The sequence below is a fragment of the Tamandua tetradactyla genome, chromosome 5 (genome assembly GCF_023851605.1).
Source record: "Tamandua tetradactyla isolate mTamTet1 chromosome 5, mTamTet1.pri, whole genome shotgun sequence".
NCBI classification, from domain to species: Eukaryota; Metazoa; Chordata; class Mammalia; order Pilosa; family Myrmecophagidae; genus Tamandua; species Tamandua tetradactyla.
The window spans coordinates 14,072,511-14,088,486 of NC_135331.1; the positions used below are offsets into that span (position 1 = coordinate 14,072,511).

Sequence of the window (15,976 nt, forward strand, 5' to 3'; positions counted from 1 at the left end):
TGGCGTGGCCTGGGCCTCAAGACCTGGAACCCAGGTCCACAGACCAGCCCCCTCAGGCTCTCCTTGTGATGGTGCAGGCCTGGTGGGACAGTGATCACACACTGTGCACCTACTGTGCGCCAGTCACCCATTTTACAACCACCCTGAGGTTGGGGCTCCCAGGAGACCCATTCAACAGATGGGGAAGTAGCGGCTCGGAGTCACTGTAGGCAAAGGAGGCTCCAGTCTATTCCCTAGAATTATTTTGGTCTGTGCTTGCAGGAAGGTGGGAACCAAGGGAGCCAGGCTGACTCAGAGCAGCATACTTCGGGTATCATGTGGTTGTCTGCACCCCACCCCCTGGGGCTTCAGCTGACCCAGCAAAGGCAGGATGCACTTTTACAGAGGCAGCCAGGAAAGGCTTGCCCATGGGGAGGTTCCCACACTCCTCTACCTCAGATGGGAGCCACAGGCTCATCCCTGGCCTCTGGCCTTTCCTGAAGACGGGTCTGTTCAGCTGGAAGTCTCCAGCCCCAGTGCCTCAGTTCCTTACATTTCTGCTCAGGCTTTAGCACCCAACCTAGGTGGGACAAGGGAGCTGGAAGCAGTCCCATTCTGAACAGGTTTTGCTGAACCCAGTAATACTTTAAATTGTCCTCCCCTCCCCTGCCCCCAGGAGAAAGTCTCAGGCCCGGGGCTGGTTTGGTTTCTCCATCCCTGCCAGCCCATCCATGATGCCCTATCTTCCAGGAGTTTTAAGTGCCACCAATGCTGTGTGTCGCTCTGTCCCTTCTGACTGGAAATCAGTAGGTAGGCTTGTCACCAGTGTGGGTTTTGGGGTGAGCTTTCCACTTCCCCTAAAACCTCTCAGCACCTGCCATGTCTGGGGTGGGGGTAGGGTTGGATTCTGCCAGCCTGTGTGGATCTGAGGGGTGCCCCAAGGGGTTAGAATGGTTCCAAAGAAGTGCCCTGGGGGCTGTTGGTGGTGAGGGGCAATCCTGAGCAGGCAGCCGGACTCCCTCTGTGCCCTTGTCCTCTTATTTGTCCTAATAGGCCTTCAGCTTACACTTTCATTGGAAGAGAGAGTTTTGCATCTCAAGAGGGTTTGCATGATGCAGACTTCATGTCCCTCCTTCCCCATCTCAGAAATGAGTGTCCTATTTACACACCCCCAGGGATGGGGAAGTCACTGCCTTTACTCCCAAAGTTCTTTGGTTCTGTGCTAGAATCATTCTGACTGTTAGAGGAAGGACTGCTTCTCAGAATGAGGTCTGCTTCCCCGGGGGTCCCGCCTGCGGTGGAGATAGATGGCCTTTGTGGCACGTCCTGTGATGCAGACGCCCTTGCCCCAGGTGTGCCGGCCAGCTCGGGTCAGGCTCCTGGCCTCGAGGTCTGTCCCAGGGTTTCCCACAGCACCTGTGGCTCTCAAGAGCCCTGCCTAAAGGCCGGCGTGGCGGGGCAGAAGGAGGGAAGACAGGTGGAAAAACTCAAAGACTGTGTCATAAATGTTTTTTTTCTATGAAAAAGTTTGCACATAGAAAAAGGAGTAAGTGGTGGAGTTGGGCATCCTAGGAAGAAGGACAGGATGTTTCCTCTCCTGGGACTGTGGCCCTGTCCGCCTCCCCAGGTAGAAAGCCTGCGGCAGGCTCAGCTGACTGAGGAGCCCTGGGCTGCCGCAAGTCTGATGCGTCCCCATTCACCCTGCTCTAGGGCAGGTGTGTGACGTGCAGGTGGCTGTCCTCCCAGCAGGGGTGGTGTCCTCCCAGCACTGGTGTCACTGGCTGCCAACCTTCCTGCTCCATCTCAGAGAGTCCAGATAAAACTCCAGCCCCTCCAGGGGTCTCCCGGGTAAAGGGGCACACGTGGACGAGGGGCTTCTCATTTGGGCAGCCCACTCTGCATGCCCAGCTGTTCCTTGAGGGCCCGGAGCTGGGCCAGGCTGATGTTGCTGCCCCCACAGACGATGACCACGATGGAAGACAGGGGCACCTGGAGCTTCCCCTCCCCCTGCAGTTTCTGGACCACGTGGCTGTAGACAGCAGCCAGGGCTGCCCCACAGGCAGGCTCCACCAGGATCTTCTCATCATCTGCCAGGAGAAGGGGGATGTGAGGGTGGAGCCCAAGTCCCTCAGGGCCAAGGGGACCCATGGGCTGTTGGTAGCTCTTGGGGGATTATGAGCCAATCAGCACTCAGGTCCTAGACTGAGGCTCCTATCATCACTCTAGAGTACTCCAATTACACATTTTTGTAATTGCCTGAGCACTGTGTTGAGAAGGATTCTGAGGTATCCTCTGAGCAAGAATGCTACAGTTGACTACCTAGCTCTGCTGTGGACACAGCAGGATTAAGTGGCAGCATAAATGCAGTCCTGTCTTAGGCCAGTCCCATAAAGAGTCTCACTTCCAACTTAGCTACAGTCCCAACTCTGAATTGATGAGTCCCATGCTTTCCCTTTATTACACTGCCCACCAGGAAGCTCAGAATCAACATTTAAATATACCCAGTTATTGTTTTTTTTTTTTTTTTGCTTGTCATGGTTGTCAGATTTACTTCCTCATTTGTGGCTTTAGTCTTTTTGTTTTTAATACTGCTTTGTGTTCTTCTTTCATTAATGATAAAGTTCTAGGCAGGTGTGGGATGGGAGACAGAACTGTGAGGAAAAGGTGGGGTAACTGGGATTCCTCGGCATGCCAAGTGGACAGCCCCTTAGGTTAGGTCTTGGCACATACCCACAAACTTCTCAATGGCAGCCACAGCCTCCTGGTCCAAGATGACCTCGGAGAAAATGGGGTGCTCCCGGAACAGCTTCAGGGCCTGAGCCCCCACGGTTTTCACACCAAGGGCTGTGGCAACACTGGGAGAAGCAGGGTCAGAGGAGGACAAGGAATGGGGGCAACGGGGAGAGAGGAGAGGGAGGCAGAGATTGGGGTAGGGCGGGAAGACGGGGGACAAAAGGTGGATGGTAAGTGAAACTGTTGAACTGTGTTCCAGTAGCCTTGATTCTTGAAGACAATTGTCTTAACTGTAGAGCTTTTACGGTGTGACCGTGTGACTGTGAAAACCTTGTGTGACACTCATTTAGTCCAGTGTATGGACAGATGAGCAAGAAAGTAAAAACAAAAAAATAATGGAGTGGGTGGATAATGGGTATGGGATATTCTGAGTGTTCTTTTTTTTACTCTTAATTTCTTTTGGAGTAATAAAAGTGTTAAAAAATTCATTGTGATGAATGCATAACTGTATGATGACACTGTGAACCACTGATTGTTCACTTTGGATGACTATATGGTATGTGAATATATCATAATAATACATTTTAAAAAGTTAGGAAAAAAAAGGTGGATGGTAAGAGGGAGGAGGCAACCCTGATCAGCGGGCAGGGGGATGGGATGGGCCCTCCAGCTATAAAGCATGAAAAGTTCCAGGGCTCCCCAAACAGTGGGGGGAGCACTTTTAATGAGACACAATTATTTGAATTTGGGAAAATACCATCAATTCTGTCCAACATCAGCTCTCAGGAGCAAACATTTCAAAGGGCCGTGACTGGGCTGTGCCTTGGCTCCAGGTAGTTACCTCTACCTAGAATGCCTTCTCCAAATTTGCTCTGTCTGCCCAAGTCCTGCCCTGTCCTTTCCTTCAAGGCTCAGAATGAATGCCACCTTCTACAAGAAGCCCTCCAGAGTTTCCTCCTATGTGGAATTCTCAGATGGCTCTCCCCCTACCCAGAGTCATGAGCATGCTGTTTGCTTGTTGAGGAAGTGTTAGGTGCCAAGCACTTCATAATCTTTACTTAATTCTCACAACAATTCTTGCTATTATTCAATTTTATAGAAAGAGAAACCAAGGCTGAGAGAGGCACAGTCACTTGCCCATTGTCACACGCCTGGAAAGTGTGGTGCTGGAACTGTAAACAGGACCCATATAACTCCAGCACCTACAGTCGGCCTCCCTGGGGTAACTGTATGTTCTTGTTCCCGCTCCTCTCCTCCCTTCATCTCACCTTCTTGAAGCGCGGCCACCTCAGCCTTTAGCCTGATAGTGGTTCCCGCTTGGTGCTGAACAATTACTCCTTCAATCCCAACAATGCGGGAGCAGAGGCCTACGCAGCAGCTCCAGAGTGCCAGGCTCAAGAAGCCAGGGGAAGCTCTCACCAGGACTCAGTCTCCCCTATCTGTGGCAGCCACAGTTGTCTACCCCAATATCTATTCTGGCTGCACACATGGACACCTGGTATAAAGACATTTCCCAGCCTGCCTTGCAGCTAAGGTGGCCATGTAAGTTAAGTTCTGGCCAATGAGAGGAAGGTGGAAGTATTTTGCCTGTCTTGAAAGGGATGAGGCATAGCCTTCTGCCCCTGCTTTGACCTTCCTGCCCCATGGAGTGTGGATGTGACAGGTGGTGCTCACGCAGCCGTTTTGAACCATAAGGCAAAAGACTGAAAGAACCTGGGCCTCTGGCTTCAGAGAGCCACTATTCTGCCCCTGGTCTATCCACTTCTATGCCTTTCAAAAGGATATATGTAAGAGAGAAATAAAGTTCTGTCTTGTTTAAGGAACGGTCATCTGAGGCTTCTGTGTAATGGGGCCAAACCTAATCCTATTATGTGTTTGGGGCCAGGATAAGAACTCCTCGAGAGCAAGAGCTGTGTTTGTTAATTAGGATCAACCAATGCCATGCACATATCGCTGCTCAGTAAGGGGCTGGAGAGTTAGCGAGACCAAGTTTTTGCTTAAGATTTGAGCTGTTAGTGTGAGAAAGAGTCAGATTTAGGTTCAGGTCCCAGCCATGACACTCACTGGCTGTGTGACTCTGGGGCAAGAGACCAAAGCTGCGGTTTTGCTTTAAAATGGGCCTGACCCCAGGACACGTCTCGCAGCCAGCGCTGAGGGGGCTCCCAGGGCTTGCTGGGTGCCTGGTGGAGGCATCCTAGCTACCCACCTGGTGACCTTGGGTAGAGAGACGAGCTTGCCAGCGATGGTGGCGGCGTGGAAGCTGTGGGCCCCCACGGTCTCCATGGCGATGACAGGCACGTCGTCCCAGCCCACCTCCTGCAGCCCCTGGACCACTCCGCACAGCAGGCCCCCACCGCCCACCGACAGCACGATGGCCCCTGGCTTCGCACTCAGCGTCTCCTTCAGCTCCTTCACGATGGACGCGTGGCCTTCCCTGGATGGGGTGGGCAGTGGGCACGGCGGGTCAGGGCTGCACTTACTGGAGCAGGGGAGCCAGGCAGGGGTCTCTGGAGAGGCCAGCAAGGATCTGCACTTGCCCCCATCCCAGCAGCTGGGGGGCCTCGGGACTGGCCCCCCACCCCACCCCGATTTCCCACTGCTAGCAGCTGCATCTCTTTGCCTAAGGGCTTTCTCGGGCCACCAGAGCTGCTTGCAAATGTGGCCACTGGGTGTGCCGGAGAGTAACGCTCCCTGAGAGCGGCTCTCAACCGATGACTAGGGGGACTGCATACCCCAGCAACTCAGCCCTAGGGTGGGGTAACTGAAGCACCTGCTCACACCGGCTCCTGGGGGTACCCAAAGGGATTAAGTTCCAGCTGCCTGCAGCAGTCACCTCTCATCGAAGTGCTCTGCATTCACTTCCCTGTCTGACTTCCCCATCCCAGGAAACCTCATAGGGGAATCCCCTTCTAAACCAACTACTGTCACTGAGATGATCCTGGTCCGGGGAAACACATCTCAGACCCCTCTGTACCTGTGTGCGCATGCCCACTTCCTGGGCACCTTGTGAGGTTTGTTTGTGCATATGTGCATGCCCGTGTGCATGGGTGTGCACCTGTGTCTATACGGTACCTGTGTGCATGTGCCCACATGTATGCGTGCATGTGTGTATCCATGTGCCTGTGTATACTGTGTGCATGTGTGTGCACCTGTGCATATATGGTACCTGTGTGCATGTGTGTACCCATGTGCATGTGTATACCCGTGTGCATGTGTGTGCACCTGTGCATATATGGAACCTGTGTGCATGTGCCCACATGTATGCGTGCATGTGTGTATCCATGTGCCTGTGTATACTGTGTGCATGTGTGTGCACCTGTGCATATATGGTACCCGTGTGCATGTGTGTACCCATGTGCATGTGTGTGCACCCGTGCATATATGGTACCTGTGTGCATGTGCCCATGTGTATGTGTGCATGTGTGTACCCACATGCCTGTGTATACCCGTGTGCACCCGTGTGCGCCTGTGCATTCACTTGTGTGCACACCACAGCCAGCTGCTCTGCATGATGGTGTCACAGTGCACCTTGGGGCAGGTGCCTGCCCAGCTGCATAGGAGTGACGACCACCCACACTAGGCGACCCTGGGCTCACGTACCAGATGAGGGGGTCATCGAAGGGGGGGATGTAGACCCAGCCTGGGTTGTTCTTTGCCAGGGCCTTGGCCAGCTCGAAGGCCTCGTCCAGTGTCTGCAAGACCACAGGTGAGGGGCTGGAGGCATCCTGCCCTACTACAGGCGCCCCCCGCGGCCCCAGCCCTGGGTCAGCACTCACCTCGCCCACCACCCTGACCATGGCACCCTCGTTCTTGAGTCGCTTGATGGTCACGGCAGGTGTGGTGCTGGGCACGACGATGGTGGCAGGGATGCCCAGCTTCCTGGCGGCATAGGCGGCCGCCATGCCTGCATTGCCCGCTGCCAGGGAGGGTGTGGACAGCCTATCAGTACAGGAGGGTCTGGGGGCTCAGCCTGGAACCGCTCACACCCTGCCCAGGGTTCTGGGCCCCTGCTGGGTGACCACCAGCCTCTCCCAGTATTCCAAACTGGAAATGATGCAAATGTTTGCAACTGCTCATTGCTGGGGGAAACAGGGCCCAGAGAGGTGCAGGGCCCGGCTGCAGGACACACAGCTGAGGACAGGAGGAGGGACACAGCTTACTCACCTGAGGAGCAGACAAAGTGTTCACAGCCTTGCTCAGCCCACTGTGGAGACAAGCGGGGAGGAGGTGAGGCTTGCGCGCAGCTTTTCCCTCCCACCGGGAACGCCTTCCCGATGGTTCCAACCTCCACTGCACTCGCCTTTCTCCACACAGAATTAGGACTGCCCTAGCTTCTCAGATGAAATCTTCCCTCTCTAAAGAGGGAAGGTCATGGGAGGGTGAAGGAGAGGCAGGAGAGGCAGGAGAGGAAGGCGAGGGCTCACGGATCAGTACATGAGGGACCAATGCAGAGGAAGCTCGGATGTCAGCAGGCCCCATCCTGGCCCTCAGATGCCACCCGGCACATACCCAGCCACGCTGAGCGGAGAGGACTCGCCCCCCGCCCCACCCAGGTGATGCAGGGACCCAGCCTGTACCGTCTTGCAGAGGTGCCCGATGCCCCGGATCTTGAAGGAGCCTGAGGGCTGGGCACTGTCCATCTTGAGATAGACGCTGGTGCCCGCCAACTGGGACAGGGACATGCTATCCCGGACAGGGGTTTTCACGTGCAGGGGCTCCCTGGAGTCCATTGCTGGGAGAGGGAGGAAACCCAGTGGGCTGTGAGCCTGATGTCACTGGAGGGTGGTCAGCGTGATGGGGTGACCCCTCCCTCACATTTCGGGTACTCACAGAAGGGCCCAGATAACAGCATCACGGAGCCCTGGGTTCAAATCTCAACTTAGCCCCCTATTTGCCAAGTGGCAGCAGAGGAGTCACCTCCCCTCTCAGCCTCAGTTTCCTTGTCTGTAAAATGGGGATGAGAATCACCCCTTCCTAATACACACTTCAATAACTCTCCGACCTTTAAAAAGGGTAAGGTGGAAGGAAACTTCCATGCGCTGCTATAGAATGAGCTGCAAGCAGAGTAAGTAGATAAAGCAAAGGCAGGATAGCAGGTATAGCCTATCTGTGCGAAAAAAAAAAAATGCAGGATTATATGTATGCAACACATACAATCTATTTACATACACACACATAATCCATGTGCTTCCATGCAAGCAGAGAGTCTCAGGAAATATACCCAAGAAACTGGTCGGGGTGGGGCGTGCAGGTAGATCTCGCCTGTGGGAACACAGCGTCCCCTCTTGTACTGAATGTTTTGTGATGTGCACACATTGAAAACGAACCTTTGGAAAGCACAGCGCCCAATCAGGAAAGACTATCATTTCAGTGTTTCACTTGTAAAGTGATTATTAATCTCCAGGCGCTGGTTTAAGTGCTGCGGACACTTTCCCCTCACCACGGTCCTGGGAAGGAGTCCCAGCAGCCTCACGACCTGGCGAGGAGACAGACTCAGACCCTGCTTTCCAAGGTGGCCACGGTGCACTCTCCCAGCTCACCTGCATCTTATAACATGATACCGATACTTTTCTCTTCATGAGGGGGGGATGAGGTTTCTGTGTTTCCTACCCCACCCTGAACTCCAAGTCCTGGCTGGAAGCAACACTACGTGATAACCTCCAAGCTGTGGCAGACTGGTACACACTTTACAGCTGCCTCTCCAAAGGGTGGGGTGTGATGGGGGAGCCCCGATTTGAGCAGTTAGCAGACTCCATGGATATTTACTCCCGTCAATTTCATACCACCAGCATGATGTCAGAGAGCAGAGATCTGGGGTGAGAAGCAGGCAGTTGTCTCTCTGAGGTCATCTGAACCAGACCTGCACGCCCCTGCTTCCAAGGACGGGTCACAAGAGGCGACACGGCCTCCACCTGGCTTTCTGTCTTGGGAAGCTCCTCTGGGAACCAGGCCGCCATGCTGTGAGGAAGCCCAGGCCATGTGTGGCGGCCACGTGCGGTGGGCGGGGGGGGTGGTCCCTGGCTGCGAGCTTCGGCTGAGGTCCCAGCCAACAGCCAGGTCATTTGCCCGACACACGAGGGAAGGAGTCTTTGCCGCGTCCCAGCCTTCGGAGAGATCCCAAGTGAGAAGCACCTCGCTGAGCCCACCCAGGCCCCAGAACTGTTGCAGACGAGAATAAAATATAACTGCTGTCATCTTATGTCCCTGAGTTTTGGGGACTTGTTTGTTATGCAGCCATACAAATGGGAATATTAAAGGGACCAGCCCAAGCTCACACAGCTGGCAAGTGCGGGAGGCTGGATTTGAACTCGGGGCGTCTGGCTCCAGAGCCCAGGCTTCCTAGGACTCAGGCCTCCTCTTCGGCCCGGGGTCTGGGAGTGTGAGAAGTTGAGGCCTCCCAGGGGTCGCCTAGTTCTTCCCCATTGCTGAGGGTCACAGGGAAACTTGGTTCTCCCAACTTGGGCTGAGCCAGAAAAGATCAGCCTCAGCAGGTGGATGGGGGAGAGACCTGATCGCACCATCCCAAGGGCCAGCCAAGGGGGCACTGACCTCTCATCTCATAAGATTCTTGCTGGTCCCACCTGGAGCTGGGGCCCCCTGGCCCAGCTATCCCTCACCCCTAGATATGGCTACATATCCCTGGGTCAGAAGAAGAGTGGAAGTGGGGCTCCTGGATACCCCACGAGCCTCGACACCCCCAAATACGAGCACCCTCCTGTCTGTCTCAGTTAGCTGACATGTAGGGCCTGCTAAGGAGACCCGAACAGATACTGCCTCCCTCTTAGAGCTCTGGGATCAATGTCAGAGGCTGGGGGCACCCCCAAAGAGGCCATCTCCAAACCTGTCTGAATTAACTCCCAGCCCCTGGAAGGTGCTTCCAGCAAAATGTCGCTTTGGCTGTGGCACCCCTCCAAGCCATGGCTTCAGAGAGGACCCGTGGTTAGGTGTGGAAGGAGCCCCTACCAGGAAGACCCCTCTGGGTGGGTCTTGAAAAGCCCCTTCTACACCACGTCAGGCACCCCCCGTCCTCTGCAACAGCAAGCATCTGCAAAGCCCGCCAGCCTGCCAGGCCCACCCCACCAGGCGCCATGGAGGCGGAGGGCACCGGAGGCAACTGTCTGTCCTGCAGCTAGAAGTCACCCCCCCCCCAAACACACTGGGTGCCACATGGCCCATCTAAGCGCTCAATCAGTATTATTATAACTGGGCTGGGTATCTTAAGTGTACTCTGTCATCCCATTGTTACAACAACCCTGTGGAGAGTGTTCTATTGTTATCCCATTTTACAGAGGAGGACACTGAGGCACAAGGCTGGACCCAAACCCAGGCAATCTGGCTCCAATGCCTGGGCTTCTACATGCCATTGAGCTATCTCCCTCCTCCCTCCGGGTCTCCAAGCTCTGGCAGGCCCCGAGCGCCCCAGTCCTGGGATGGGGCAGAGGGCAGGAGAGGGAGCCACTTACCCTGCAAAAAAAGCAACAGAGGGAGGGAGAAAGAGACTGCAGGGTAGAGGTCCATGGACAAATGGAGGGCCGACAGGCGCACCGTCCTCTGATTTGTCCCGGGACCTACTGGTGCGGGACTTTATTGCCCCTGTGCCTCCCGGCAGCCAATGGGGCCCCAGGGCCAGGCCCGCCCCTGCCAGCACCCGCCCCCTGGCCCAGGGCCAGGCTTCCTGGAGGGAGGGGAGGCCGGGAGCTGGCCGCGCGCCTCCCCCTGTCCTGGCAGCTTTCTCTTGCACGCCCCCCCAACCCTCCATCCATGTTCTCTCTCCTCTGGTCACCTTCCCTAGCCCATCTCCAGGGTCTTCACTTGCAAACCGGGATAGCACCCGCTCCACGAGAAGCCTGAGGGTGGCGTGCAGATCACAGGAGAGGATGCACTGAGAGCTCCTAGCATGTGCTTGGCACAGAGTAGGTGGCCAAGAAACAATTAACAATAATGCTACTGAGCCCGCAGCAGGTGCCAAACCACTGGAGGAGGTGGGTACTATCATCTCCATTTTGTAAAAGGGGAAACTGAGGCAGAGAGGTTGTCACTTCCCCAATATCACAGGGAGACATGAGGAAGGAGCTGGTGGCTGAGCCCGGGAAATGTGGCTCCGGACCCTGCTGTCCAAACACAGTTCTTACTTCCCTTCTCCCATCCTTCTCTAGCCAGTGTTTTTTGGCCTGAAGAGGTGGGGTGGGTGGCTCGGTAAATAAAGTTAGAGCCCCCCAGGCGGGGATTCAGATCTTGGTTCTGCCGTTTCCCCGCGGTGTGGCCCCCCCGGAGCCCCTGTTTCCTCACCTTTAAAATGGGGATGGTGATGCCATGCCCCCTGGGGTTAAATGAGATAGTGTGTTACGTAAGGGGCGTGGAGTTACGTGCATGTGCAGCGGATGTCGGTGGCACTCGGGGCCGTCAAGGGACTGGAAGGAAGGGCGCGCATCTGGAATCACCCCTAACCCCACGCCTCCCTGCCCCAGTGTCTGTCATGTCCTGAGCTCTGGGCAGGGGTCTGTCTGCACACACAAATGCACACACACACACACACACACACACACACACACACACACACACACCGCCCGGCTGGCTCTCTCTGGCCCCCTAACAAAGCTCTCTTGTCAGGCTGGCCAGGACGAGAATATCGATGAGATGACAGAGGACAACCAGGGAGCAAACAGCCCGCGCGGCCAGCCGGCCCTCTCCGCGGGACAAGCTGTCCCCTCTTGCTGAACCCCTCTGACCTGCCACCGACACTTACAGCCCCCCCACCCCCAGTGGGAGGCCCGTGGGTGTGTGCTGGGGACTTGGGGTGGCAGAGCTGGAGCCCAGAGGCAGACACATGGCCCTCGAGAGGGCCTGAGTGTACACAGCCGGCACTCATGTTGCCCATCAGTGGGCTCTTGCTTAACCCTCAGCCCACCAGGTGAGTGGACTTTTGAGTCCCAGGCTGCAGGTGAGAGGACAGAATCAGGTGGGGGCGGGACTGCCAAGTCCCCCAGGGCTCGGTGAATGCAGAGGCAGAGGGATTCCACGGCCAATGGCCAGGGCTGGGGTAGGGGCCAGGAGGGGCAGCTGGACTGGCCTGTTCGCACTCAGAGGTCCCAGATTTAGGGCAGCAGGAAAAACATCGAGGGCAGACAGCTCTGCACAGTGCTGAATTTATTCATAGCGTCATGAATATGCATGAAAGGGGTGGGGCGTGGAGGGGGGAGGTGCAAGAGGAAGGGACTGGTGATGAATTTTTAGATTTTTTTTTTAACTTTTAAAATTGTATAGTATACATTCAAAGCAAAGAAAGAAAGAAAGCAATCATTTTCAAAGCACTCTTCAACAAGTAGTTACAGGACAGATCCCAGAGTTTGTCATGGGCTACCATAACATCCTCTCAGATTTTTCCTTCTAGCTGCTCCAGAACGTAGGAGGCTAGAAGGAATATATATATTTTAATCAACGTAATCAAGTTTCTTTCTTTGTGTGTGAAAAATAACATATACAAAAAGGCAATACATTTCAAAGCACAGCACAATCGGTCGTAGAACAGATTTCAGAGTTTGGCATAGGTTACAATTCCATAGCTTTAGATTTTTACTTCTAGCTGCTCTGAGATCCTGGAGACCAAAAGATATATATCAATAGAATGATTCAGCACTCATACTTGTTTGTTAAACCCTACCTTTTCTGTATAACTCCACCATCACCTTTGATCTTGCTCCCACTTTTTAGGGGTATTTGGGTCATGCCTATTCTTGCATGTCCATGGTGGAAGGGGCTGTCAATAATAAAGGGTAGGGAGATGGAACTGATACTGTGGAAAGGCTGGTCCTTCTAGGTGTCAGGACTTCTCTGGTCCAGGGACCCATCTGGAGGTTGCAGGTTTCTGGAAAGTTACCCTAGTGCATGGAACCTTTGTAGAATCTTCTATCATGCCCTAGATGTTCTTTAGGATTGGCTGGAATGGTTTTGATTGGGGTTTGGCAAGTTATGATAGGTAGCAATGTCTCTAGATTTCTTTTTATAGTTCCATTTGTTTCAAGAAGAATGAACCACTGTTATTCGAAAGCACCAAACTGAGAAAAACAACCATTTAGGAAGCAAATAATATCATGTCGACGTAACTTTTAAAAACAATAACTTTATTGGGATATAAGTCACATACTCTGCAGTTCACCTACATAAAATGTTTTAATTTTAGAATATTTTTATCACCCCCATACCCATTAGAAATTATCCCAAGTCCCCTGGCCCCTGAGCCCCTGACAACCAAGAACCTACTTTTTGTCTCTAAGGATCTGCCTGTTCTGTTAATTTCATATAAATGGAATCACACAATACGTGACTATTTCTTTCATTTAAGCCATGGTGTCACAGGTGTCAGAACTCCATTCCTTTTTATGGCCGAACAGTATTTCTCTAGGATAGACATACAGTATGTTTTTCCATCCTCTGTTGATGGCTCTTGTCATCTAGACACACCATTTTTTATAGAGAGTCCCTTGGGGGTGGTTCATGCGTGATTGTCCCATCACTCAGCCAGGGCAGAGGGCAAGGGGCTTGCCCAGGGTCACACTGGGGCACCAATGGAGCAGGACCAAGGTAGAGCAGCGATGAGAGGGGGGAGTTCTGACCAGTCAGCCGGATACTGCAGCATCTTGGGGGTGAAAGCTGGCCACTGTCACTGCCCCAGAAGCAGCAGGACTGCTTCATGCTTGTCTTAGTATCCAAGGCATGCTTGTTTCCACATGGGGCAGGGAGTCACGGAGAGCATGAGAGTGAGGGTATTAGTTCGGGTGTTCAGGCCCAAGTTCCAATCCAACTTTTGTCTGGATTTGCTGTGTGACCTCAGGCAAGTTAGTTAATCTCTCTGTGCCTCAGTTTCATCAACTAGTGATAATATTCACCTCAGATGTATTCTGAATCTTCAATGACTTAACTGATGTTGTGGTATAAGGGTAGTGCCTAGGATGTAGAGGGCATTTAACCAACGGTGGTCATTTCTTTCCTGGTGCCCGGAGAAGTCATTCATGCCCCCAGCTCTGGGCCCTGGAGCACAAGGGTGTACCTCTCCCACTTAGCCCTCCTCTGAGGAGTCTTGTGAAGCAGGGGAAGAAAGTGGAAGTCCCCTTCCCCCATTTAACAGATGGGAAAGCAGTCAGAGCCCACAGTCCCAGGAGGGGAGCTCAGAACCCTCAGGTAAGCTGCCTGCTCACCTCCGCCCCCGGGGCTCTGTTGCATCACACCCTTCCCGGGGAGTGTCCCCAGGACGGCCAGATCAGCGTGTCCTGGGCTGCAGGAGGTGGAGGTTCTGACGGGCTCTGACGGTTGTTTTCGCAGCTCTGGGAGGAACAGGCAGCTCTCACCTCTGTTTGCCTTCCCTGGCCAGCGCAGCCAGCCAGTCTCCTGATGAGGGAAGGGCTCTGGCCTCTGAGTCCCACAGAGCTGGGCTGGAACTCTCTCCCAGCTGTGTGACCTTGGGTCGGTCACCTAACTTCCCTTAGTCAGAGAAGGGGATGTGTTATCTACCGGGTACAGTGAGAGTTAGAGAAATAGCAGCCCAACACCTGTCTTGGAATACATGATCAGAGAACAGGAGCTCCTATTATTTTATTTATTTATTTATTTATTTTTTTTTTTTATGTTTTCCTATTATTATTTTTTTTTTTTGGTTGTTGTCATTATTATCACCCAGGACTTTCCCAGCCCTCTACTCGCCTTCCTCCGGTCCCCCTCCACCCCCAGTTCTCTGGCATTCCACAGCCCAGCAGCCCTTGAGCCAATGCCCAGTGAAGCCGGTCTGAGCCTGCCCCTCAGTCTCCTGCTGGCTTCCCAGTCTCTGCCAGCGGCAGCTCCATCTGCCCAGTTTCTTGGGCCCCAGAAATCCTCCCCATGCCTCTCTCACTCTACGTTGGCTGCATCACCAAGTCCCAGAGGCCTGACCTTCAAGGCAGATCTGGAATGTTGGCCACTTCCACCACCTTTGCTGCTGTCCCCCTGGCCTGAGCCACCAATTCCTCTGCCTGGATTCTCATAGAAGCCTCCCTCTGGGACTCCCTGCTTCTCTCTGGGGTCCCTGACAGTCTGGAAGAATCTTGTTCAACCCGAGTCAGATCAAATTGCTGCTCCTCTCAAGAACACTCCATGGCTCCCACCTCACTTGGAATTTAAGCTGAAGCCATGGCAGTGGCCTCTAAGACCCTACTGAACCAGGACCTGTCACCTCTCTGCCCTCCTCTCCTGTGCCTCCACTCTGCTCCAGCCACGCTGCCTTCCTTACTGTTCTTCCAGCACCCGGCAGTCTCCTCCAGCCTCAGGGCCTTTGCACCTGCCTTCCTATGCCTGACTTGCAAGGGGCTCAGCGCCTCACCTCCCCCAACCAATAGGCACCTTCGCAGAAAGAACTGCTCCGTTCCCCCTCTCTAAAATCGCAGAGCAAATGTGCTTTTGCTTCTTCCATTGCACTTGTCATCATATTGCACCTTAGTTCCCTTATTACCGCCAGTTCCCCCCCCCCAACCCCCGCCCCACTAGACTGCAGGCTCCAGGAGGGCAGGGATTTTAGCCTGTTTTTTCCACTGCTGAATCCCCAGGGCCTCCAACGGGGCCTGGCTCAGAGCAGGTGCTCTCGGTACTCCTTGGGTTTCTTCATTGCCAAATGAAGAAAGAAAAGTATGCGAGCAGCATAAAAATAGGAAGAGAAGAATACTGAGAGATCACGGATGACGTGGGAAGGGCCAGGTGTTGGTTCCCAGGCCTCTGGAGATCTGCAGGGCTCCTTCGTGGGACAGTAGGCGGGTGTCTGTGTCCCAGCCCCTCGTACTGCACCCCCCCTGCATTCACCCCGTGGGGCCAACAGAAAACCTGGTCCAGCGCTCCCCACTGCGTGTACACCCCTCTCCCTCCCAAACGCGCACACCATTTTTTGTTTTGGGAGCCTTTATCCCACATCCCTTATTGCTGCCCAAACCCCATTGGGGTGGGGTGGGGGCCGGGGCTGGATGTGCAAACACCTCCCCCTCCCCCCTGCGTGTGGCTGGAAAACTGTTTTGCTTACTGGGGATTATTTTTCTGAAAAAAAGTTCTACTAAAAAAAAGTTTAAAAACCCTGCATGTTGTTCCAAACATCCACGAAGGGGCTTAGGGTCTCGCGACGGCTTCTACCCCCCGAGAATGTCCTTCCTCTCGCTGGACCCACCCCTGACCGGGCCCACGGCAGCCCCCTTATCCCAGAACACTGGTCATCCAACAAGGGGTGCTGGGCAATATCTGGGGACATTTTTCT

General features: G+C 54.1%; 1 protein-coding gene across 1 annotated transcript; it reads right to left on the reverse strand.

The window, feature by feature from the left end:
• Positions 1-1,451: 1,451 nt before the first annotated feature.
• SDS (serine dehydratase) lies at positions 1,452-10,283 on the reverse strand. The gene is made up of 8 exons (XM_077159920.1): positions 10,176-10,283; positions 7,290-7,444; positions 6,877-6,916; positions 6,489-6,628; positions 6,313-6,404; positions 4,919-5,146; positions 2,710-2,834; positions 1,452-2,066 (listed from the first exon to the last, which is right to left on the reverse strand). The coding sequence occupies exons 1-8, from the start codon at positions 10,228-10,230 to the stop codon at positions 1,858-1,860; spliced, it is 1,044 nt and encodes a 347-aa protein (XP_077016035.1). The 5' UTR covers positions 10,231-10,283; the 3' UTR covers positions 1,452-1,857.
• Between the last annotated feature and the right edge of the window lie 5,693 nt (positions 10,284-15,976).

Excerpts from the sequence above, each read along its gene's own strand:
- SDS (XM_077159920.1), bottom strand. The coding sequence starts at position 10,230 with ATGGACCTCTACCCTGCAGTCTCTTTCTCCCTCCCTCTGTTGCTTTTT. Across the intron at positions 6,917-7,289 it reads TCGGGCACCTCTGCAAGACG|TGGGCTGAGCAAGGCTGTGA; the intron begins GTACAGGCTGGG and ends TTGTCTCCACAG. Across the intron at positions 6,629-6,876 it reads ACACTTTGTCTGCTCCTCAG|CGGGCAATGCAGGCATGGCG; the intron begins GTGAGTAAGCTG and ends CCTCCCTGGCAG.